This window comes from Lissotriton helveticus, chromosome 3_1, assembly GCF_964261635.1.
Source record: "Lissotriton helveticus chromosome 3_1, aLisHel1.1, whole genome shotgun sequence".
Classification (NCBI taxonomy): Eukaryota; Metazoa; Chordata; class Amphibia; order Caudata; family Salamandridae; genus Lissotriton; species Lissotriton helveticus.
Genome location: NC_136061.1, coordinates 487074779 through 487101950, shown reverse-complemented (window position 1 = coordinate 487101950; position 27172 = coordinate 487074779). Strand labels below are relative to the sequence as shown.

General features: G+C 39.5%; 1 protein-coding gene across 1 annotated transcript; it reads left to right on the top strand.

Annotated features, from left to right (window-relative positions):
• The first annotated feature begins 1568 nt into the window (after window positions 1-1568).
• On the top strand, window positions 1569-24003 carry LOC144822628 (ferroportin-like). Its single transcript, XM_078680362.1, has 8 exons — window positions 1569-1995; window positions 4587-4654; window positions 8793-8952; window positions 9349-9464; window positions 9915-10041; window positions 14471-14716; window positions 15566-16216; window positions 20865-24003. Exons 1-8 carry the CDS (start codon window positions 1968-1970, stop codon window positions 21182-21184), a joined length of 1716 nt encoding a protein of 571 aa, XP_078536488.1. The 5' UTR covers window positions 1569-1967; the 3' UTR covers window positions 21185-24003.
• The last annotated feature ends 3169 nt before the right edge of the window (window positions 24004-27172 follow it).

The following is a 27172-nucleotide window of genomic DNA, read 5'->3' as shown; positions in this document are numbered from 1 at the left end:
ACACAGTGCCCTGGGTGGAAAGAACATTTGGTGTTTGTTTTGGGGGCGGTGGATCATTGCAGTGTGACGGCAGGAGGTATGAGGTAGATGGGAGGACGGCAGGTGGTTGATGGGGTGCTAACAATTACACTGAGGTACATTAAGGGCTGATTACAAAGTCTTCAACTGGACCTGATTGAGACCAAGTGGGGTGATCAAGCTGCTGTTTGCATGACATTAGGTCAGGCAGCTCCCTGCTGTGCCTCTGTCTCGGAATATTGGCACCATAGAACCAGCTTGGCCATGCCCAATGCTGGCCCTGATTTTATCCCTAATCCAAACTCCCCCTTTTCAAATCCATTTCTATCATTCTTTCCCTACTCCGAACTCTACTAAATACTCATGAAATCAAGAGCACAAATCTAACAAAACTAATGTGCAAGAAAAAAAAAAAAAAAAAATTATGCTATTGAAAAGAGGTGTGGCACCGCGGCCAGGGCGACTGACGCTGGATGCTGGGGTCACGGTTCGATCTCTGGCTCCTGCGGCAGGGGTCTGCCCAGCACCATGTGACTCTGGGCAATAGCTCGCTTAATCTTCCCAACGGCCCCCAGCGCCGAGATTCCCCTTCGGGGGTGATTGGTGCGCTATACAAGTACTGGATTTAAATTTTTTACATACTAACAACTAATCTTGGGTGCCAGAGTAGGGTGCTTCAATACCTTGCCAGGGGTCGTAAGCATTATATAAATACATTTACATTTACAATTATAATCAAACAGAGCCTAGGATAATTGAACGTGAAAAGGGACGACAAAAACGCAGGCAGTCTGAAATGCCGCCTTAAAAGCAGTCGTAGTAACTTTAATTTATCGTTTTATTATACGATTGGCCATAAATGTTACTTCTCATAAGGTTAGAGGCTCAACTCCTCGACTTTTTCCTTGAAGAAAGCACACTTGTTCTTGTTTCAGTATGCTGGCATGATAGTAGGTGGCAGCACACAGTGTACCACATCTCTTCAGCTCCCTTTTAATTTCCTTTTATTTTCTATTTCATTAACTAGCATCTTATGATGTATGCATTCGATAACGTGAGTTGTATGACTGGATGAATGGGTCGTGCGATGCCTTTAGATGTTACACAGGCCAAGATATACTGCTGTTACCACGGTAACATGTCAGGAACGCTAGAGAACTATTACTAAAAGCTATGTGTGTGATTATTGTGTTGTAATTTATGAAGTGCGAATGCGGTCTCATGTCCAGTTAAGTGAAAGACCACTTTAGTCCGTATTTTATTCTATGCGCGTGCCTGTCATCTTATTTTCTCTGTTTTCCGTGTGGGTCTTTTGGTAAGGTGTGTTTGGCCTTAACTTTGCTTTATTATAGGTGTGGTAACAATACCCCCTCTGACAGCTTTCGTTAGTCCCATAAAAAACAAGACTGACAGTGCTTGACACTAAGCCCTGTGGTTTCCGAAAACCGCAGCAGCGCACGCATGCGCAGTGCCCGTGTGCAGCTGCCAGTGCAAAACAAAGCAACGCGGAGAAAGAAACAAGGCGTGTCTATGCAAATCTCTGCATGATTATTGGCCAGTAGCGGAATCCCAGCCTCGAGCCGTGTGCAGAGGCAGCTGAGCGAAGTACCAAGGAAAGAGATATAAATGGAGGGGATGTGAGGACTAGCAGAACAGTGCCTGGTTGAGCAGCAGGGCAGAGGCACCGTCTCCGCTCCCAAAGACTCTCTCCGAACCGAGCAATAAGGACTAAGCTTTCCGACTTCAGCTACAGTGTTAGCTAAGTTTGGAAGGGAGGAAAAGGGGACCCGCTTTGCCTCTGGCCGGTTGACACTCTCCGCTGTAGACCGTAAACACCAGGGCTGTTGTGCTGCACTCCTGCCGAATACTGCAAAAAAGAACTGCTCCTGCCTGCACTCCTAAAGTACTGCACAACAAGAGGTGTCCAGAGACGGGCGACAGCTGTCACCATGAGCAGGGACGAGCAGAGCTGCTGCGGTGAGTTCTCGGGGCTGCAGCCACCAGGGGGGTTAACGTGCAGAGCAATCAAGTTAATGGGTTTGCCATTCACTTCAACGTTAAACTACATATACTTCAATGCTTTATTGTCGGTTATTTCCACAAGTGAAAGATTGCTATAAATATGCATAAAATCCGCATTATTGATATGCCAATGTAGCTCATTAGGCCATGTGCATCACACAAAGGTTCTAGGCTGGAAGTTTAATCAGGACTGGCTCAGCTTTTCCTCTATCTAGGGTGGATGCAAAATGAATATCGTTGCATTGGGTAATACAAACACAAATTATTGAGCCGCTTAGTAATACCAAAAAATGGTTCCCTGCAGTCTATATTAATATTACCAGGTATACACTAATATTCACCTTCCTTTGGGAGCCATACTGCATGGATGTTCATATAACAGTTATCATAATGTCCACATCGTTTTTATCAATGTGTATATGCACCATCACTATAACGAGTGATTATGCTGGTATTAACAGCACTCATATTTTTCTTAATATGAATATAATTTCTGTTAGGGTACATATGTCTATATATTTATATATAGGGAATTCCCATTTACTCCTTTGGCGAGCATAGCGCCTGCTTGGTTTAATATAGATTTGCTCGCATGGACTCTCTTATGCTTAAATTCAAGTTATAAGCTGCGGAGGATACAAAACAAACTATTTTGTATCCACTTGCACAATTTAGAGCCTGTCTCTCAAAGCATCCTTCAGATGTTAAGGATTCTTTGTCCACATAACCCATGGGCATTCTCCCATGATGGCTGCAGTTTTAATTTATCAGGAAAAATTCAGTTGGTATGGAAGCAGGAGGCAAAAAGTGTGCCTTCAGTGAATCTATGATTCATTCATGAGAAGAACAGCACATCTACCATTGTTTCATTTAATTTTTCCAAAGATTATTTTATGTATTGAAAAAGAGATGGATTTTGTGGGATAAGATGACTATTCGCAAGAGGATTTTGGACATTCATAATGCCGTTAGATCCGAAGAAGACCAAACAATGTTAAAAAACTGATAATCTTTAACTTGAGAGCAGGAAAATGTATAGAGCCTTACATCATTGCATAAGTAATATTCTATGAAATGTGCTTTTCCAACCAGTAGCAAATTTCATTAGAATGCACTAGGCCGCAAATAAGTTGGTAGCCTCAAGTCTCTGTTACAGGAGCTTGGCTACAAATCCTTGAGTAAATACAAAATGTCTGTGTCAGCTGACAGTTGTGAAACTGGCCTGCCTTTTATTTGATTTGTGTTTGCTATGTTGACTCTCACGGGAAACTATTCTGATTTTCTGTTGTTGGAGTTAGATACTAGAAATTTAGAGCAATCTTCATGGTTTATTTTCGGGGGTGTTGCTCTGATTGATAAATATGGTCATGTAAGTGACATGGACATGTCTTAGTCAGTTTCTTTTTCTGGAGAAATATTTGTAGAGGTTACATTTGCAAACCTCTGTAGAAAAAATTAAGTTTCCTTCCATGATTAGGTAATTCCATTTAAATTGCTTCACTTTGTGTGGCAATCTTTTATGAAGTAATTGGAACCGTGTGGTAGGCCCATATACAAATCATAAGGCTGCCGGTGGCCTTCAGTACTAAATTTAGCTGAAAGGTCCAACTCTCACCACTCTAAATTATTCTCCTTATAATATTCCCTGAATTTCGTCGAAATAGTAGAGTTAGTCCTCTCAAGAGTTAGAGTTGCTCAATTGTCAAGACCGTCAGAATTTCATTTATGATCTCAGTCATAGAATAATGTATATAATATTTCTGTTAAAATGCCATGCATGTATAAAATTGCAATTTGAGTGCCATAGGTTTCTGCAAAGGTTGAACGTGTAGTTGAAGAACGTGCAAAGAAAATATATAGCTGGATTTATAATAAGCATTTCTGCACTTAGCATCTATCTAGATTATGCAATCACGAATATGTAATTTGTATTATAATGTATAAAAATGTATTTTTGATTGAGCTGCCTGATTGTATGTTTTTTTAAAGGTAGTTAGTTATAAGGCTATCTAGCTGCAAAAATATTGCCAGATATACAGTCATTATTACAGCAGCACTACATTGCCATTTTTATATCCCAGTGAATTTCATGAGGTTAAATATTTTGATGGGTAAAATAAGTGTTCTCTTTTATTTTCCTTCATGCTACTCCTGTATGATTACATTTCCAGGGGCTTTTTCATACATTTGTGGTGCATTCAGTTAAGGTTAATTTACAAGGCCAATGAGTTACCTTTTCAGTCATTTTCTAAAAGAAAAACAAAAATTTAATTTTTTGATTTGTAAAATAGAGATTTTTTCAAACAATTGTAGAGTGTGGTGTTCACTGTACGTTTCTTCTCTGGAAGGCAGTGGATTTACCTACACTCGCAGCTTATATTTTAGCTTAATTTTACTTTCGGACATGATTGGGGCAATCATTTTAGAGCAGTTGCTGGGGTGAGTTTGTGCTGTCTATACATTCACACTGTTGCACCACTGAAGTGTCTATTTGATCATTAAACATGTGCCCCTTCTTAAATACTGTTTGTGCCTTTGCATTGCAGGCTCCGTTGCCAATTACCTTACTTCTGCAAAGTTTCTCCTTTACGTCGGACATGCATTGTCCACATGGGTAAGTTGAAAGGGGTTTATCTGCCCTGTTTATTTTTACAGTTGCATAGCGGCCCCTCAGGAATAATAGGTTAAAGGCTGACTAGCATGTAGGAACATTTGATTTTTTTGGGTGTGCGGGCAGTAGATCCCATAGAAGGCACATGTGATACAGCATACCGGACAGCTGGCCATTTAAAGACACCCATCAATCAATCAATCAATCAATCAATAATCTTTATTCGGATATAAAATATCCATAAAAGCACAGGTCGAGAATACCAGCAACAGTACAATTTTGTTAAAAACACAGTATAAATACAATAGATAAAAAGGGGATTGTCAAGTTACAAAGACTTCAATTATGAGCATATATTAAAAAGAACATATTATAAAAAACAACAATATCATAAGAAGAGTTAAAAACGGGTAGATAGCAGCATAATAGTGTTGAACACTTTCAGGGGTTCAACAAACAGATAGCAGCTTATTATAATAAAGTGAGATCGATTGTAAACAGATTTAGCAGCATAATATAAAGTGCAATTAAAAATAATCTTTTTAGGTAGTCCAGTCTACGGGTAAAGCTTTTGTTTGACGTTCCATACTATAGAGTAGAGGTAGATTCATGCTGTGAAGACAGTGTTGTGTGCTCAGGTACACTTAAATGCGTTACAAAGACACCATTCAGCATTTTGCAAATTAACCACATTTCCCCATAAGCTAACGTGCCTTTGAGATGCTTCCTTTAAGTGATTTGTAGTTGTAGTTGTACAGTTTTTTGACTGTAGCTAGCTCTTTGCAGCTGAAGGGGTAATTATAGTGGAATGATTTTTGTTTGCCAGAATACGTTTACTAAACACGAGACTACACTTAGGTTGCCAAAAGCTCCGAAAATCGTTCCCAGAGTGGACTGTGTGAGTTTAGCTTTGTCATGGCCTTGGAAGAGATACTGAAAATGTTGCTGCCAAACAGAGAAGCCTATGACCTAATTGGCAATGTTACCACTTGCTCATCAGAGTGACACCACCCATCATATCAATGCTGTTAAAATATTTGGGATAGTGCAGGACAAAGTAATTCCAGGTGGAGATTGTTTATATTGTTAAATGATGAAGCAATTAACACATTACAACAATAAAACATTTTCCTATTCGTTCTGTTCGTCATAACGTGTTCAGTTGATGTTGGCAGTCCCAGCAAAGGATCACTGGTCAAGTTAAAACATATATGCTTCGACTTTTGGAAATTGCACTTGTCCTCTGTACATAATAGAGGTTGTGTAGGCTTCTCACTTGCCTATTTATGAACCTGATGGCTTACTCAGAAACATACAGATTAGTGGCTATGCCACTCCCCAGGCAGACAGCAAGCTAGACACAGATCTTCTGTGTGGACTTCCTGTTAATTAAACACATCTTTCATATTTTCTCTAGCCAATCCTTCAAACTACTTCTTCCATTTTACACGGATTCTTTGTTATTTGCTTCAGTAATGTGCTGTGGGTTCCTAATAAAGCAAGAGTACATTTTTCAGATTTTTTAACTTGGAGAGGGGTGTAGCTACATACATTTGGAATCGTGGTAATCTGACAACAAAACCCCGCCAAACTGGGTTCTTTTATCTTCCTACTTCCTGCATAGAGCTTCACATTATGTAGTGCACCTCTGTGGTGTCTCATGGCATCTACATCCTTTTCCTTCCCAAATGTGCAACTTTTTAACGTTTAAACAATTTACCAAAAGGCTAGTTCCTGTTGAGAAAAATGTAGCAAAAAGCAGGGACATTTATAGTAAAAATGCAATGATGTGTATTTAAATATATATATTGTTAAGTACTGTTTAGAATCTGGGCTTGTGAGGACATTAGATGGGTCGATAAGAACGCTTGGTGGAAACTAATGATCAGACACCGATAGTTTTGGGGACTATCATTCACACAAGACACGAAGCTAGTGTTTTTTTTTGCCCACTTACATCTGTAGTCATGTAATTCAGTCTGGAAAATAAATTATACCAGAAACAATTGTATATTTGAATGGGTGAAACCTTTAGGAACCGCACATTTCTGATTGTTGGGGTTTTTGCAAGACTGCAAAGTCTTAATAAAAATGGAAAAGTGAGCTGGCTGAACAAGAACACGGAGAACTCGCAATAAGTCAGAAAAGAAATACCTACCCCTCCCTGAAAATTGGGATGATTCTTCATTTTTAGAAGTTTATGGGGAAGTGTGTTCCTGGCCCCACGCATGATGGTCATTTACTGTATGTTAATGAGGTAGTACTAAGCTATCTGTCCCTTGGGTCGTTGTTTGGGAGATGGTGAATAAATCTAAAAGTTGGAGGTAAAGCAAAAGAGGGAGTTTGCCAAAAAACATCAATGAAGTGAGCACAGAGATTGAAAGAGAATGACAGACTCCTCTGAGAGACATCAAAGGGCTGCAATGGCTAGTTAAGGTTGCATACTTGTGTTCTAGGATTCCAGTTTGTATCAAAATTTACATTTCTGCCAGTTGGGAAATAGGCCTGGAGCACAGCTACAGAAAGAGAAATTGTGCAGGTCCACTTCAAAATGTATACTTTGTGTGGCCACTGTGACCAATTGTAGCACTCATTCAGTAAGAGTGTGGTTAAAATCTAACAGGATACAAGAGGCATATATCAAGGTTGAATATGTCTTTTTGATATCAAAAATAAGAAAAGGCTCAGAGGATAGCCAGTTACCATGTATTCCAGGAATCCTTACAGAAATCTTACTTAGGGCAGTTCCACTTTATTTCTCAAAGTGCTGACGTGGATCGCATTGTCAAGTGCAAACAGGCACACATTGCCAAGTACAGTAAACTAGTCTAATAAAATATGAACCTTGAGTTCTTGTAAAAGGTGCATATTTATTAGGATCTGCGGCTGCAAAGGGGTGTCGCGGGACTGGTCAACAGAGGAAATATCTGAAGAATCCCACAGATCTGTCTGGACTACGCACATCAAACTTCTCATTGTCTATCACTGGTATCACTAGTAGGTATAAAGAAAGGGGTGTCTACGGATACCTGGAAGGGACCTGAGGTGCCATCAAATTCAAGGACCGTCTCATACATTGCACCACGGTGCAGGCAACACGTTTTCAACTGAGTGAAATAACATTGCACTGTTCATCTTATTGTGTTCTTATAGTTATCATCACCCATTTCACTTTAAGCAGGCCCCTGTTGACAAGCTTAGCATCCTGCTGACAACATATTCCATCTTCAAAAGCAACATCTAAACATAAGGGGGGCTGTTATGTAATGTCTGCCTTCATGTTACTAGCCAGCATACATGTGCGTTAGGCCAGTACTTGGCCTTTACCTCGTGGTTATAATTCCACTGGTCCTAAACACGTTTGCAGGTTTCATACGCGGAATTGCTGATGCACAATGGATGTGCATGTTGATAAAGTAGGCGTTTACATATAGTTAAGGCATGACATATATTTGTAGATAGGGTGCTTGTGTGGTTCAGGTGCCACAAATGCTGTTACAGTAAAATAAGCAGTATTAGCAAAAGATATACATGATCTTGATAATGTAATGGGATCAGCAGCAGCAGCTTACACACAAGAACGAGAAGAGATTCTTAGAAAGTACAGTAAAATACCACTGTCCGTAGCACATAGCTACTTTTCCACTTTATCAGGAGATTCATGAAGTAAAGATAGAGACAGCCTCCCTATATACTTCTTGTCTGTCAGTCCTTTGAAACAAGATGTGGGCTAGAAATCTATTCTTCTGTAAATGGCGTGAACCTTCTTTGTACAACCAATGTCTGCATCCCTGTGACCTGTTATGCTTATCAGTGCTGTGACCTGTTATGCTTATCAGATGCACTGCATGGGAATAAAGTCCAAGGGGAATATAAGAAATTCAGGAATTTTGCTAGGTTTGCCACTTTATATCTTGCTGTCCTCTAGTTATTGTTATAGGGAAGGCTACATGTGATCAACACAGGAGTAATAAAACAACAACTGATGTTAGCCAATACCCCCTACAGATAAAATGGATTGAGAAGAGATGTCAATAGTAGATTTGATCTCAATATAAAGCAATTTGTTTGTAGGTCACTGAGCTTTAGAAAGGCCTGCAACAGCTTGTGAATCTTATACATGTGTTCTTTTTCTTTGTAGGGAGATCGCATGTGGCATTTTGCAGTCGCTCTCTTTTTGGTTGAACTTTATGGCAACAGTCTTCTCTTAACAGCTGTCTACGGTCTAGTCGTTGCCGGGTCCGTGCTGCTTCTGGGAGCCATCATCGGAGACTGGGTGGACAAAAATGCAAGACTTAAAGGTAAAGAAGCATTGATATAAATATGTTACTCATGCTTACGGAACACTAAAGCACCATTCTTTTTTACTTCATGTTTTTTAAATATATCAGTGTATGTGTTCCTTTTAGAAACGTCATCCTTTTTTATCTACTGGGTGTTTTTTCCTTCCTACCATGCTTTCCAAAATTGCATGCATTTTTTTCCAAATTGAACCAGTCTGTTACACTGCATTTTTTCCTTTACTATGCATGCTGTTATTCTGTTAGCATACCCTCTTTTCCATCCACATCAAGCATTCTACCCTGCATTCCATAGGAGCATACTTCTGTCCCATCATACCTTGTCCTCTATATAAGCATACTTTTGTTTTCACTGTGCCACAAATTCTTACCTGTGCTTCTTTTCTTCCTGAACAGTGGCACAAACTTCTCTGATTGTTCAGAATGCCTCTGTCATCATTTGCGGCATGGTCCTAATGGTCGTCTTTCTCTTCAAAACACAGATGACATCCATGTATCACGGCTGGCTTCTTGTAAGTCCTGCACTCATCTCCTCCTAGTTTTAGTACTATAAAATTATCATGTAAAGCGGTTTGTCGTGTATGAAGTTTCTTTCATCAGTCAACATCAAGGCCGGCTATTGTTGAACATTGCAACTATAGTATGAATACAGACTTGACCCTGCCCTTCTAATGTGAGCACACTACTCCATATTTTTCATTTGGAAAAAGTGCCATAGCAGATTAAAAGGAAAGAAACCAGCTGCAGACCAATAACGGATGTCAATATTCTTCTTTCAATCCCAAGCAAAAATAGTATCTTGCAATCTTAGTTAATAGTTCAGCTCTTCATTAAAACATAGACTGTTTGGAGTTTCATTTTGATAGTTGTTTGGATTGGATTTTCCATGAATACTTGCACTGAAACTCCCCATGTGGAAGCCAGCAGTTGATAATGCTTTCCTGTTACTTGTTTATTTGCAGACTGCTTGCTACATCTTTGTCATCAGTGTCGCCAACATCGCAAACCTTGCCAGCACCGCAATGTCGATCACCATTCAGAGAGACTGGATTGTGGTGGTTGCAAACGAAGATAGGGGCAGACTCGCAGGTAAAATATGGTTTCTCATGCAAAATATTTGCAGAAAATGAGGGCATTTTCCCAGCATTCTTTAAGTTTGGCACATGACTGGCAAAGGCTAAGAATAGACAGTTTTTCTCTTTATTTACCAAGAAGTTTTCTTACACTGTTGTACTTTTGCTTTTCATTTTGCATATTCTTAGTACAATGATTTCATTTTAAGCATTATTGGTACAAATTACAATCCAGAGATAATTTTCTCATATTAGTAAAAATTAGATCAAAGTTGAAGAGCCATGATAGGCGTGGTAGTCAGTAGAAGTGAGAATACTTGGCATTCTGCATCTGACAGTTTGATGTTATGATTATGAATAGCAATTCATATACAGAATATACAAGAAGAAAGATTTTGGACATCTAGATGTAAAGTATATTTGTCCATTTTTGTGTATTGCAGTTATTCTGCATTTTTAATATGCGTTAAATAGCTGAAAAAAACGAAGTTCAGACACTTTTCCATCTGCTGTTGAGAGCTGCCATTTCTTAGCTAACATTTTGGCAAATTGGAAACTTGACAGAGATTTAGCTGAAATTTTGACAGGAACGAACAGAATAAAAAAGTGTATACCAGGGCCACCACAATTTCCTGCAGTCTTTGAACTGTCTAGTAGTGCTGTAAATGGGAAGATCAGTGACTTGTCGTACTGTTGCAAGGCCACGTTTTCAGACTTTGAAAATAGAAGTTGCACAATTCTAGATACAATGCATATCTTATCCATACCCATGAGCTGTATATTTGTTCGTTTTGTTGTATATTTAATTTGTAAATCTTTTCCTGGTTTAAATAGTCTTTGATCTGTGCTTGAGAATTGTCTTTGTGCTCATGAGTTGCAAATGGACAAACAAGCTGGCACAGTAACATTCACGATTAAGGTTTCTCTAAGATCACATTTGTTTTATTGTCCCTTGCTTTATTGGCCAAGCACCAGATGCTTTTCATATCAGTCATCTGCAATACCTTTATGTGGGCCATGATGACGGCTGTAGTCCTAGATTTTTTCATTGCTTGGAACATGCCATTTCATCTATCTTATTACGAAATTTAGTGTGCTGTTCAAGTTTGAACAAGGGCTTTATTATAAATAACCATACATTATGCCACTGTTCATAAAGCAGTGTTAAAACGGGCAATAGTAAAAATTAAAGGGTGGGAGGCAGGCCTAGATATTGGTGAAATAAAGCATGCAGAGCTATAGCAATGCTCCATGGAAAAATCAAGCAGTGCTATATTTTACCGAAGTGCACAGACTTCATCGCCATATTGATATATATTTCAATAACAGCACTGCATTATACGTGTCTTAACAATCAACATATCTTGAGAAACACTCTTATGTCTTTAACATTAGACCATGTACGCAATTCAGCTCAATGATCAGTGTCATGCAACAATTAACAATTAATTGACCCCCCTAGGGGAGACCTTGTATTTCATGATGGTTCCCTGTTCTAAAAACAAGAGAAAAGTAAATTAGATTTGCTTGGCCCATGGGCTCCGTAAGTAAGGGAGAAGATAAGAAAATTGTACATGAGCACAGAGAATCCTCAAAATAAAGCATAGCTTCTTCAGCGGCTCTGCAAATTTGTTAACTTCTATACCCTTTGGCCCACTTTGACTTGTTATATGTGGTCTTGCAAGTTCACCCCCATATCTTGCAAAGTTTACGTATGCATTAGTTTTCATTTTAAATAATCTACTTGGAACTCTTCTGCACAAGGTCTATTTTGCTGAATCAGATCACAGTATGATTTAGCGTGTCTGTTAACCTTGATCTTTGGTGACTTTCTATATTTCATAAGACAAGTTCTTCCAAAATTGGAAAACCCTTTGGCAAGTTGTAAAGATTTATCTTACGTGAACATTTTATTTTAAACTCGCACTTTGGAACCTTGCTTATCACCGAATGGAGAAGTAATTTGGGGAGAGGGGTTGGCCTAACGGCTAAGGCGCTCCACCTCGGACCTAGGGATCTGGGTTCGGGTCTCGGTAACAACGCCAAAAACCCCCTGTGATTCTGGGCAAATCACTTAATCTCCCGGTGCCTAAAATGAATGCGTGTCCTCATGTAACGTAACTGGTGCTATGTAAAGCGCTCTGATAACTGATTCGGTTCGGTTCTAGTTCGCGCTATATAAAACTCTGCAAAAAAAAAATGAAAAAAAATTAGTATGATCTGTAGGCTGTAGCGAGTTTAGTGTACAAAGGGAAAAGTGAATTATTAATTCTAGGTATGTCAAATAGAATGATCCAAGTTCAAGTTATAGGAGCTCAGACAGACCATTTAATTGCAGCAGATTCTGTGCTTGAGAAACTTAGTCACTAGACTACATCACCCCTCAAAATAAAGCTGCTTCCATATTTTGTTGTGATAATGGTTTTCACTTCCTAGGCAGCCAGTGATGTCATTGCCTTTTTATTAATCTGCGATTTGGATATATTTTCATTTAGCAAAAAGTAGACAAAACTTCACAAAGTTAAGTAATCTGTTTTCTGTTAAAACCCTGGCAGAGATGATGGGTTCCAACCAATGAATATTTGAGTGTTTGTCTAATTTAATCACATACTAAAGTTGGAGTAGAGCTTGAAGTGCCTGAAAAATGGGATCTGTTTCTGAAGTTGCTTGTCTACTGTCCTAGGATTATTTATGAATCATCAAATTATTGGCCCCGATATTTCAGTTTCCCTTATCCTTCTATGCACTCCTTATGGTAGAAAGGTATTTTAATATGAATTTTGTAGTGTATTGAATGGGCAGATACAAGATACCCCTTCAGGAATGTATGGGTATGTAAGATTACCATAGTTTGCACCCTATGTCAAACTGAGATACATTTGTTTTGTCCCGCCTCTCTAAATACATATTCATTCACAAACTGATAGGTGAGGCACCCACCCCAGACTATTATCAACAAAGTTGATAGTCATAGTCATAATCTTTATTCGATTGTATGGATAAAATCACAAAAGACAGATAATTAAAAACAATATACACAATTTCAGTGCCAAAATCATTCATGTTTGAAAACCGCCATCAAAGTTGATAGCTTTATCACTTGTGATGGTGTCTCATCTTTTGTCATTATGTACCTTTGCAGGTGAAATGCATTCATGCAGAGGTGAAATGCCTGCTATTTGCCAATGCATATGTCCCATCTAGATAAAGGCATAGAAAAATATGTTTGACTTGAATCTTTGACACATAGTAGGCCTGTTTTGTACCAGGGACAAGAATAACATTCTAATACTATTAGTTGAGCATGTACCTGCTCAATAGAACATAAACCAACTAGACATTCCAGTAGTAATCCAATTGTTTTATATTGTTGCTAATTACTGCATGGTCAGGATTGAAAGAGCCAGTGTTGTAGCTGTGTTCCACTAGAACTAGCAAATCTTCAATTTCCTTCATATTCGAAAGCAGGCTTCCTACTTGATTGTAGTCTATGTTGGAGGTGTGTGCATGTACCATCCTATTGTGTGACTAACGTGTCCAACGTGTAGAACGTGTAGAACTACCAAGAGCGACCATATTTAGTGAATACACTGAGAATATCAGCTAATCTGCAAGTTCTTTGAACTCTTGTCACTCTAAGCAGTGAGTAAGAGGTGAACAGATGAACTTTGTACAGAGAAATCCGTACAAACGTGTGTTGCGGTGGCTTATGTAGGCAAAGCTTGAGTGCGGAAAATTGAGAGCATTCCAAAGTTCTATTTGTATTTCAAAAGGAGCTCATTTGAAAAAGGAAATTGGAGGCACAGGGAAGAATAAATAAGAAATGCTGAGACAGTTATAGTAAAATAATTTCCAGACGTGCTCAGCAGTTTTTGCAAAAAAAAAAACAGTGTGTCTGGACCCACATTGTACAGGGCTAGCAGTGGAAGTTTAGTCAGACTGCCCCAGGTGCACATCGTAAAATTATTTGGCGCTCTGTTTGTGTGAAACACCTGACTGGGTTACCAAGAAGTGGGAGGACTCGTAGTGCTTCTGTTATGTGTCTGTTCTGCCTTCACTAAATAGCGCTATTCAGGCTCTAAAATCCATAAGTGCTGGTACCGCAGAGTATGACACAGTACTTACCTGGTTAAAACCCCATTTCTGGGAAGCAACAGGATCACATACTGCCCCAGTGCAGTAAGATGCACATGCATATTATGGAACTGAATCCCCTCTTGCCGTAAGTTAAACTCACATGGCATAGGGTGCAGGCTTTGTCCAAAAGAACAGGATCAACAGTGATGTATTTCTTTCACAAACAGTACATCAAATGCCAATAACCTGAATTTCCCAAATGATCATGGAATATTAATTCATTATGAAATAACTCTTCTTTCAATATGTTGTATTTGCAAACTATCAATTACCAATATTGAACTTTTAAGTTTTAAACTTTCCCACAGATATGAATGCCAACGTGCGGAGAATTGACCAGCTTACCAATATTTTGGCACCAATGGCAGTCGGACAAATCATGACCTTCGGCTCTCCGGTGATCGGCTGTGGATTTATTGCTGGTTGGAACCTGCTGTCTATGTGTGTTGAATATCTTCTGCTCTGGAAGGTTTACCAGAAGACTCCTGCCTTAGCGATAAAGGCAGGCCAGAAAGTAGAAGAGAAGGAATTAAAGCAAATCAACATTCTGAGAGGTACAATTACACTTTAAAGAAACATATTGAGGCTACATTTGTTTTACAATGGTACACATTCATTAGTATTTACTCAATTCTGATTTGATTTAGGTAGCATTATGCAAAGGTCTTACCAACTAGTAACACAATAGCTTTCTTATAGACATAGAAGTTAATTCACAAGAATCTGTTAATAATATGTAGCACACTAATGTTCTCTCTAAAATGGTTGAATGCAAAGGAATAGGCTACATGATCATGAATGCTAAAGCATGTACTATGTGCCCTATTAACTGTACAGATCCGTTCACCGAATCACTAAAGTACCATTGTCAGTAACATAGCTCAGTATGCTACTACATGTACCACTGTAGCATTCAAAAGCTGCAGGCATTCTGTGCTCAGGTCCTCCCAGCTGCTCTATCTTTCATGGTCAAAAAGATATCTATAATTGAGTTGGTGACAGTGAAACCTGTTGGCAGCACCTAAAGACAATTTACTTTTTAAAGTGTTTTACGTGAGAGCAACTGTCATTATTCACTACTGGAGGCTGACTCGCTTTTACTCTCTAGAGGTTTAAGTCCCTCACCTTTTACTTCACTTCTTTAAATCCAACATTGTTAATTTGGCCATAAAGGCACCCTAATCTATACATTTCATTCTTCTGGTATTGCTCAAAACTTTAAATATATATATCATCAAGTAGGTTAACCTTAAAAAACAGCTCAATAATGTTAGTTGGAATTCAGTGTTTTGTTCCTTGCATTTTCTCCATAAGTTTAAAGTCTAACTGACTTAGTTAACAAAGTAGTGTACGTTTTATGGGAAATTTGTGGTTTCTGACTACTTTACGTTTTTTGTCTTTAGATTTAGAAAACAATCCAGATAAACTCAAAGAAGATTCACAGTTGATGGGGGAGAAATCCGTAGCAGTTGTTGAGCCACTAAAGGAGCCCAGCTGTGCAGACCGGATAGCCGAGCCCTTCCGCACATTCAGAGATGGATGGGTCGCCTACTACAACCAGTCCGTGTTCATGGCAGGCATGGGTCTGGCATTTCTCTACATGACCGTTCTGGGCTTTGACTGCATCACCACTGGTTACGCCTATACGCAAGGTCTTAGCGGTTCTGTACTTAGCCTTCTGATGGGAGCTTCAGCCATTACTGGTATCCTGGGCACTGTGGCCTTCACTTGGCTAAGGCGCAAGTGTGGTCTTATCCGCACAGGCTTAATCTCTGGAATTGCCCAGTTTGCTTGCCTCATCCTGTGTGTGGTCTCTGTGTTCATGCCTGGAAGCCCTCTAGATTTGGCCGTTTCTCCTTTTGACGACATCAGCTCAAGATTGTTTTCATCAGAGCCACTTCCTACTTTCGCCCCAGATGTGAATGAAATTCTCCTGTCCACTGGAATGCCCATCACTGTGAATGGTTCCACAATACTGAATGGTGAACCAGAAAACTCCGTGCCTTTGATTTCCGTCAGTCTGCTTTTTGCAGGCGTCATTGCTGCTAGAGTCGGTAAGTAAATTGTCTGCCAGCTATTGTTCACATAACATGATTTGCATTCTTTCTCATGTTGTATCACCCACTAACTAAAGACTGACAGAACGTGTCCCAAGGTGAAGTGTATTGCTTTATGAAACCATATTGTTGCTGCATTTGCGTGTATTTTCACTTGGTATGGAGTAGAACTCTCTTGGAAGCCTGGTTGAGGGATGTCTTCCTAGAGCTCTTTATTGGCTTTCAAAATAATCTCATTGACCTCACATAAAAGGTAGGGTTGTGTAAATATCAAAAGGCTGGTGGTGCGTTGAGGTTATTTTGTCCCCATGGTGAAAATCCTTCTCACAAAAACTTTAAAACAGTAGCTGCCTTTGAGTTCACTAGGTTAAAATGGTGTGCCAGACAACTCACAGACCAGGTCAACTAGTAAAGTATTTCCAGAAACCATAAAGGAGTGTGTACGAATCAGGTTCGCACACTATTGTACTAGGTAGCCTACCTACTAAGTCACGTACTGCAGTATCTCCTGGGAGCCAAATGGGTGGGCTCTGCCCTACCTGTTGCACAGTAGAAACAGGATATAACAAGTACATGGTTTTCACCACTTGAAACATCTATTTTGAAACGTACTGCTGCTGTTTCAAAGATTGCCTAAATACACATTACACACAAGATCTACAGATTTCACCCCAGTAGGCCTCGGCGCACCCTTGTCGCGATGCCTTTAATACTGTTCTCTTTGGACAGCTTGGTGGCCTGTTATTCTGCCTTCGTTACTCATGTTAGTTCAGGGATGCTCTGACAAATGGTGCAAGCCTGACAGCCTCTTTCTCTTGCTTCAGGAAAAAGTTGAAGACTATTTGGTTAGACTGGTAGGTAATGTGGACTAAAGAAATGTAGTTACCCTAGTCAGTCGGTCAGGAAAGACGCTAAACACACTGATTCAAAGACTTAGTCTACTGTCAGGATGAGTCAGGTAAAGATTTAGGCTGCAATATTGTCAAGTTAAGTTTGTGTCACAAGTTAAATATTACAGTGGCTCACAGAAGGCTACTGATCTGCAGAAGGACAGTCTTCCTGTTTTAATTGGAAAACGAATCCTAAAGTTGTAAATAGTTAATTAAAAAGAACAATATTACTGATTCGTCTGTACGAACAGCACAACATCAATGTGGTGTTCATTGACTAAACGTTAGTGACCTATAGTGCAAGGCAAGGTTGCAAATGTTAAACATACAAGTGACATCAAGATCCATCCACTTATGTGTCAGACTTAGAATACTTATTTTGACTTTGGCCTCCTAATATCCAGCAAACTCTGTATCTAGAAGCACTGTCAAGTAGGCAGCAATTACCTGTTTGCTGAGACCACTTGATCAGACTGAACTTTGTGAACGTCTTAATAAAATATATATCATGTTCTCAACAGATGTGCTTAGTAGGCAGATTGTACTGGGTAGCTGTCAACACTGCATGCTTGTTGTAGGCCCATTATTGTAATTAGTTTGAGAAGTTACAAATGCATACTGCTAATTAAGCGTTAAAATAAACATATATCACTCAAGGAAGGCAGTTTTATTTATACTTTCAGGGTTAAGATACAGATGGCAAATACAATTATATATTTCCACACAGTGTAAGTTGTGTTCAGGCAACACCCTGTTTGGTAAAGTCGGTTTCAGAGTCCAGTCTTGATTATTGCTCTCTTGATGACAAGTGTTGCGCCATCACATACCATTTGCTCTTAAGTACACACATGTGGAGTCACAGACCCGGACCCGTACTTCTTTAAGTTGCATTCTCAGAGTGGTTCAAAGAATCTCATGTATTCAGTTTTGGACTAATGTGGAATGCAGAACAAACCACATTGTTTATAAATCAGTTTAGCCATTTGAGAAGAAATGTGTGATTAATGGCTGATTATTTTATCACATTGTGCCTTATTTTCCATAGCTCTCAAATTTGGCAGTGCTTTGAAAGGACTAAATGCCAAGTTCGTTTCTTGAAAAACATAAATTGACTGTTACCACGCAAGCAGTTTACAGAGAAACCCCAGGGGGGATGGGGAGGGGCATTGGCCTACAAATCTCCTCCCTATCAGACCTGGCATTGTAACTGTGCCAATATCTGGCTTGGCACAGCAGAAACATTTTTCTCCCTATGCTGGGAGCACACTACATTCTGTGCTTACAAATTTGCCAGAAGTTTTATTTTTAGATTAACTTTGTTTATTGGTTATTGGCAAATATGCATACACCCGCCAACATCCTGTGGCAGGTGGGGGTCAGCGCCGTAAACATATTACATATGTTTTAGAACGCGCCATAAAAGCACATAACTCCTGTAGGAGAGGAAGACAACTTAGTTCACCATGTGAAATCAATTGTGCAACTCTATCCCACAATTATAACACTATCCCCACAACCTTTGTCGATTCTCCTTAGTTAACTTTAATTGGCCTTGTATATACCCTTCCCTCATGTTATATCTCCCTTGTCTTTCTTTTGTATCGAAGTAGACACATCTATTACAAAGCATGCTTTGCCAGCATTAGCATCAGTCTCAAGGAGGTTCCTTGAGACATAACACCCTCAAGGACCTGAGGAAGATAACCATGAACTCTGAAGACAACAGAGTGAGACATGATTCCTATATTGAAGCAAATTGTTTGCTTCTTCCCATGATTGACATTGAAATCTTCTCTGCACCCAACAATTCCTAAACTCTTTATAGCCATGACCTATGAGTATGAGTGGCCTTTTTCCCCCACAAACCCAGAAACATCTGTTTGGCTGCACACAAGAGTAGGGTGATCAACCTGCTTCTTGTAGATCTCAAGTGGGTAAGAGGCAGTCAGGCACTCCTAAAATATGCTATGCTTCTGAGTAATTCTGTGTCAAACATTAAATCTGTGTCATCTGTGGCTTCCCTCCGAAATCTATTACGTTTGGGGCAATGCCACAAGAACTGTAACAGAGACCACGTGTTTGCACATCCCCTCCACCAACCCCCCTTCACTTGAAAGTAATATTTTGAATCAAATATTCCATATTAATAATGTGTCATGCAATTCAGTTTTATACGGATTACTCCTGATGCCAGTAAGTCATGTTACTTTGTTTCTAATATGACGGAACTCTCCCATAAATAAAATATAGCCTAGAATTGATTGGGGGCCATTATGCCTGCAGTGTCACTCTGTTGAAACCATCAGGGCCGCTACTTCTCGCCATATTTTATGTTATTCCTTAATGTTTTTCTGAAACAAATATAAAGGTATTCGCCCCATAATGCAAAATATCACTATTTTAACTATCAGCAGAAGGTTAGTGTTTCCACCATCCAAAATATGGCAGATGAAGGGAGTTTAAAAAAAATAGGCAATATTTTATAGGCCTGCTTGGATATATGCACTGTAATTTCAGTATGGAAATCGCACCTAACACGAGTAAATGGCACCTCGTTGGAATCTCATGGAAGCAAACACTGCTATCATCTGATATGAACACGATAGTAGGCAAAATCATTCTTCAGTTGTAGTCTGATGTTCGTCATAACACAGGATCAGGCCTGTAGTTCATTACAGCAGTACAATGAAGTATTTTGCACTTTCTAATTATTATCCAAAATGATCTGTGTAGAAAAGTTTTACTCATAAACAACACATATATTTTATAATTGCCATTGGGGAAGTATTACAAGAAGTAATCTTAAGCTGCCCCATTAGCTTTTTCACTCATGTTGCTGATTACTCAGGTGTTTCAAGAATCAACAACATTGCCTGCCTAGAGACCACATGTCCTTAACATTCTCAAAAACCAGAGACCTTAACCCCTTCGACGCTCATGACGAGCTCAGCTCGTCATGAGGTACACCTCTCGTACGCTCATGGCGAGCTGAGCTCGTCATGAACCGCGGGTTTTTAAAATTTTCAGCGCACCGCGGAAATCTGCACCGCACGCATGGTGTTAAAGCAGAATAGTCAACAAGAAGAAAGGTCCACACTAATGAATTTTACAGAGAGGGGAAAGTAATGGTATTATAAAAAAATGTTTATAGCCACATATTTTGGTCACCACTCTTTCTTATTTTGAAAAATGCTACTACTTATACCTGACCTCAAACAGAGATTTTAAAGATTGTTATTCCTCTTGTAAGCAAGGAGCAGTCTGTCTACACATTCTTCACCGGTTGCTAATACCATATCTTCATCCCTTACAGAAGAATATGCCAGTGAAATCCTAATGGTTTCTCAGGACCACATTCCTTTCAGGCTGTGCATGTTTGAGAATGTATGTGTGTATATAGTATTTGTGTAGCGGACCTAGCCAAATGCAGCAGAACATTGTACATGGTCATAGGGAAGTTTAGTCAGGAAATAAGAGAGAAAGCTGAGCTGTGGCAGGGGAATGTGTGACATGCACACTCGCTATACATCCTTATAGTCTAAATGCTCGTGTTTGTATGCCTTTTCCTTATTACATAATGATACACCTAAGCATTGTTTTTCCCATGTTGTTGAAGCCCTTGCCTTAAAAGTCATCTGTGTTGTTCCTTCAGCGCCCATTTTTTCCTCAGTGTATGTCTTTGAGTTAATTGCAGCTACAATATTGCTATTGCGAGAGAATACATCACTGGCTAATATGATGTTTTTATTTTACAGGTCTTTGGTCATTTGACTTGACTGTGACACAGCTAATCCAAGAAAATGTGATTGAGTCTGAACGAGGTGTTATAAACGGTGTCCAAAACTCCATGAATTATCTCCTCGACCTTATGCATTTCATCATGGTCATCTTAGCCCCCAACCCTGAAGCCTTTGGCCTACTAGTGCTAATTTCTGTCACATTTGTCGCCATGGGTCATTTAATGTACTTTCGCTATGCCCACAAAAACTTAGGTAAACAGCTTCTTGCATGCTGTTCCCCAGATCCAAAAACGATGTCAGTTGAGCCACAAAAAGCTGAATCATCTAGTGTGTAACAAGGAGTATTTATTGGTGTTACTTAAATACAACCAGCTAGTATTGCATTGTTTGACACGTGACCGTGCAAACAGAGGTGTTTCTCTTAGGTTGTCTTTAATTACGAGAGTGTCACATCTTTAAAGTATTAATCTGGGGAAGACTTGAGAGAAAGTGTTTCTAGATGAGTCCCAGTCTATACACAGAGGAAATGTCTTTAGTGACAAGTTTCGGAGCTCTTATGTTGAAATTATTGCTTTTGGGCCACAGATCCAGAATCCAGTTGCATTCTAAATGGTGAAATGCTTCCCTCTGACGGGTGGATGCGCAAATCCCTTGGTCTAAACGTTATTTCTTATGCCAGAACTAATTTTCTACACAGGGTTACAACACCAAAAAAGCAAATGTTGGGTGCTTGGGTTAACCAAAGAATGGTGTTGGGCAACACTGAAATGATCCAAATTCAGGGAACTATCATGTATTTGCTTTAATTTCCCTCCAAAACAAAAATGGCTTAGTGGACTGACCGGATCCCTAAACAGATTTCCATCGCCGGGCTTCAGCTTTCAACATACCCTAAGTCTTGACTTGCCACCAAAAGAGGCCATTGTTTTCAAGAATGATGTAACTTTTCGAAATTTCAACAAACTCCTATTAGCCACGAACTCCACCTTCAGAAATACAGAGTGGCTCTAAAAGTATTCCAGTTTCGTGCAGCTGAGTAAGGTTCTGATGAATAGCAACAATAATTAGAGCTCAGAGTGGCACCAAATAATCAAAGGTGTTAAACAACAAAGTACAATTTGCTGTAGAAGCTCTAAATGTCCTGGTGCTTACCCATCGTCGCAACACAGAATAGATTTTCTCGTGTTCGACCATTTACATAAGGAAATAGTTGCCACCCTCATCAGCTCCGTAATTAAAATCAAGAAACACCTCTGTTTTTGTTATTATATCTGTGTAATGTGTTGTGGTGAACGTATTGTATTACATTTTAGTAGCACTTCCTAGTATATTATATATGTATATATCCTTGTGCGAACAACAGGACATCACATGCAGATTGTAGCATTGCACCAACAGCTTACTAGGCAGACTGACTGTAAAGATGTCCAAAGTTTTAGGTTAGTCTTCCGATTCAGACACAAAGAAATGTAAGCTAAAGTCAAATTCAAATGCAAAGGCCTAGGGATTTGTTACTTGGGGGCATAGGTCGAGAACTGCACAAAGTCTTCGCCTATATTGACCACTCAGTAATGTAAGCAGTCAATCAGTACTTATATGGCCTGTCTGCACACAATACAGGCGCAGACATGGAGTTTTAAGCTAGCTTCGAACACATTTAATGAATAAGGTGATCAGTTAGGATGCTTTTATAAATGTTAAGTTTAACACACTTTATTTTTTACAATGTTTATACAGAACTGAAACTTATGATGCTTTTTTTGTTTTAGATAGTTGTGAAGTGTGTCTTGCAAGAGCACAGGACAAAGGGTTGTGCATTTTAACGCCTTCATTGGGATGCCTTTCCAGTACACAAACACATTATCTACACTTTTGCAATAGACGTATATGCACTTTCAGAACATAACTGCACCAATGCTGGATAAGCACTTTTCTTCTGGGATTTTGACATAAAGAATTAGCCGCCTCCTTTTGACTGATATTGCCAATGTTCTGGGAAACTTTTTTATGATCATTGTTCGATTTCAATGTCTACGGTAAAATTAGCATTTATATAAACAAGCATAGGAAAACAGTATGTTTCTAATGCAATCTTCAGAGACTGTAACGCTATGGATCCTGCAAAAGTTACAGTACGTTGGTTCACAGTGTCTCTTTCCTCCTCACAGTACATATTTCTTCATGATCGCCGTTTTGTTAAGAAACCTCTGTCAGAATTGTTTGTGTGAAAAATGTGTGTGTATATGTATATATATATATGTATAAATATGTGATTTCTTACAATGCAGAACATTTAACAGATCTCTTAGCTACTAAACATATTTCCTGGGGAGCTGTAATCGCTTCTGCAGTGCACAGTCATATTAACATATTTTAGATAATTGTCTCGTATTTTTACAGGAGGACATTGGATGGGGGAAATGTAGTACAGAAAAACATAATTTTTGCAAGTGTTCAAGTATAACCGGCTAATGCTCTAGTAAATCCAGTGGTGCCTAGCTTGCTTTAGGTCGTACTCAAGGTTTGTGCCCTCTGGAACTTTGAGGGCTTCCTAACTTACAGTGACAGTCCTGAAAGGCTGCCCCTGTTACTGGTCCAAATGAAAGAATACTATTGCACTCACAAATTACCTAGTGGTTCCTTACAGATGTCTACCTCGGCTATGGGAAACTACTATGCAGAACTCAGTGAAAAACACCAGCAGAAGTTTCCTCTTCGGTCAAGTGTACTTATACATGATAACCCTTGTTGCTGTCGCTGTTTGCTCACACAAAAGTGACTTGTAGATTCATTTAAAGCATGCCTTGTCAGAGGAAAGGGTGCCAAAAAGCCTCAGAATGTAGTGACAGCAATGATGATCCAGAATGGACTGCTGGTAGTCACTGGATCCTTGTTGTACACAACTCGGGCAGGCATGCTATTTGGGATGGTTTGTTGACTTTAACGTGAGCAGCCAAGACTTCTTTGCCTTGTGAATAAATTGTCTACAAAGCCAAGGGTGCTTATTACAGCAGAATCTTTAATTTTGCGGAATACCCTCTGCTTCTCATAGCCAATACTAACAGTAAGAAATGCTTCCAAAATGCCAAATTTACTCCCCAGAAATACTCTGTATCTGACTTTGATTTATAAAAAATAAATTTATGGTTATATATTTCTTGTTTTGTGTCATTCTTAATGTTCTTTATTTAAGTTCATTTTTGGGGAAGGCAAGCCGGCAAAGAGGTGACGCCATGCTGCATGAGAGAAGTTCTTGGTGCAATTAGTATAGCAGTGAAAAGCTGGCTAGTGTGGAAAAAAGAAATGTATTAATAAGTCATGATTCAAGTACAATGACATTCCATATTCAACATGGCAAAGAGAGACCCATAGCAGGGGGGCCACGAATCAAACTTTAAGGAAAATGTGAGGGATTGACTTCTAGACCTGGTTTAGAGTTGGATAGTAATGGAGCTAAGCCAGCATTTTGGAGGAAGAGTTGATTCCAGAAGAGAATTCACGGGTAGAAATGTCTCCAATGTGCTCTCCCTATGGTTAAGGAATCTTACTGGTCGATTCGTCTTTACAGTAAGCACCTCCTCCAGAAATTGAAAGTTTTCCTCCTACTACTCACATCTGAAGCATTCCCCAGATGTATGTTGTTTGTTCTCCAGCAGTGTATAAATAGTATACTGTGACAGATGTCTACACTTAAGAGCATAAGAGAATTTGCTGAAAATGCATGTTTGAATAATTCAGTAAGATGGTTTACTTATGCTCAAAATCAGTCGCATGTGCCATATTCTATGGGGACCATAGACAACATTATTCTTTACACACACTTTTTTTTTCTTACTTGGCTCTCCAGGTTAAATGCTGATAACTCTTCAGGAACAACCTCCTAATATCCATTGTTATCCCATTTCGACGTCCTTGAAGCGATCATTATTTATGCTCTATGTGCCGACTTTCAGTTAACAATCACAGTCTATCACTGGATTGTGTGTTTGCTTTGATGTAAATGGTCTGCATGAGAGTCAGTGTAGGTGCTCTCAGGGCTATTAAATGCAGGACGGACTATGAAGCTTTTGAAGAGTTTTCTTTTGACCTGAAGATCAATCACAGGTTCAATCCATGCTCAGGATAATGTCAATAAAAAGTAAATCATATCCTTGTTAGAAAGAAGAATATCACATTGCGCAGCTACAAAATGCAGATTTCAGCAAAGTGATTTCTATTCACGGGTTCCTTTATTCTAAATTCATTTTCACAGGTGAAGGACCAAGTACTTTGTGGAAGATCATGTGAAGAATCTCTTAGTGCGTCCCACACATTCTATTGACATTTCTTGTCATTTTGTCACAGAGGCTGCAGCGTTTTTATTGAATAGTTTGCTCATCAGTGATATCAAAATGTAATAACATGCAAAGAGGCCTTTGCACAGGATCTCCCACTAGATTTAGACATAAGTGAGCAATAACTGGTATGGTGCTACGGTACCATACTGTTGCAAATAAATTACCAAGAACTCCCTGTCAGCAATTGACTTTCTCAGGGTAGCAGGGTCGAGCAGTAAAGGCCTACTCTGTCGTGTAGTTCCTATACAACTTATACAGGATCTGCGCGTTCGTACAGCATACACTGTAGGATTGATGTCGGACTGATTCGGAACACCCCCACCGGGTATGTTGGCCTTTTGTATCAGCTAGCTCACCGTGTCACTAGAGTCTATTCTTACCAAGGAGAGAATAGTTCTTGGCATCCTTTGAACACGACAACCCTGATCCCTCAGGACCATGGAAACAATACACCACTTTTCGCTCAGTCACTCGTGCTTACTTAGTCTGTCTTAGAGAGATACACAGAATGAAGAGGCTGGGCGTTTTCAATAAGTATTTATTGAACAGTTGTTATTCTGGTGTAAAATAGATGAGTTGCAACAACCATTATGCAGTAAAATATATAAATAATTAGCAGTACTATGAAAGTAAACGGATGACATAGCTCTACCACCTTGCAGTAATCATGAATACATACAAGTATATAAAAGACATGACACTAAAAAGATGCGTACTACTACGATTCCTCCCTAACTAGATGTACCTAAGTGTACCTAGCATGTGTACAGGTGTTTAGCTAAGAATCCTCTAGGATAAAGTCTACCCCATTACCTGAAGTGAGAGACTGTGGGACCCCGTCCTGGTTTCGAGTTAGACACCCCGTGAGGGATGTTAGACCACTGCGAGCTGGAGTGTCTGCATGCAGGAACCTCAGCGTCTCTGCTCAGTGTGTCGGCCGGGAAGTCCTGATCTCCTTTGGCTATTTGAGCAAGATGTGATGTATATACACCCATAGGTCTCCCCAGCGGTCCTACCTCTCTGTATACTGTGTCGGACTAATGATGACGTTGGGCTTGGACTTTATACATAGATATTATACAGGAGATGGTAGTCCTGCTGTGCTTCCAAGAATACTCATGCGTAATGTATGAGATTTTAAACTAGGGAAAATCTGCATTCTGAATGCAGTGTCATATCTAGGTAAAAGGTCAGTCCCTGTAAACTGTTATAAGTGTAATGTAGGGAAGAATATAAGTGGAGGGTTATGATGTTACCTAGGCCTATATTATGGTACCTATATGGAATATAACAACACCAGATACTGGAGTAGTAGAATTAAGAGTAAGTAGGACGAGGCATAAGTCATGTCAGCGTCCATACAGAGAAGTTTCCTATGTCTTTTCTTTCTGTATACTACTGAAACATTTCAAGTGCAGGTGACTGTTATAAACACTTTCAACAGAGCAGCACACATTCTAAATGCATTCACTTTTCAGCACGAAGCCAGAATCATTCATGATACAACCCAGGATCACTCATAATACTCAGAGATGTAGAAAAAATGGCTGTCTTCAAAACAGTATATCTGTATTATATTAATTGCCCTCAACAGTCTGACTTAGGGTCACTGGACTAGTATTTGTGTAACAATATTGTGAGTGACAGAGCTGGACTGGGTATCTCTAGACTGGACAGGATGGGTGAGAGGTCACATAGCCATACTAAAAGTAACTAAGGTGAGCAGGAAGATACTGGAGCAAGAGAGTACGGGTTTATTATGTTGAGGATGCATTCACTGGAGTGTGCTATGTTGTCATGAACATGTGCTGGTAGTCACTGGGCAAAAATGGGCATCTCTTGAATAGACAGGGGTTCACTGGCCAACATGGCACTCACGGTCCTTAATTGGGTAGTTAAAGTAGACAGATTGCTCATCACTTACACCCAATGAAGCATGGGACATTCGTCAGCTGGAAAAACACGCTGTTAACAATTACAGAGTAC

Excerpts from the sequence above, each read along its gene's own strand:
- LOC144822628 (XM_078680362.1), top strand. The coding sequence starts at position 1,968 with ATGAGCAGGGACGAGCAGAGCTGCTGCG. Across the intron at positions 9,465-9,914 it reads TGTATCACGGCTGGCTTCTT|ACTGCTTGCTACATCTTTGT; the intron begins GTAAGTCCTGCA and ends GTTTATTTGCAG. Across the intron at positions 14,717-15,565 it reads GCAAATCAACATTCTGAGAG|ATTTAGAAAACAATCCAGAT; the intron begins GTACAATTACAC and ends TTTTGTCTTTAG.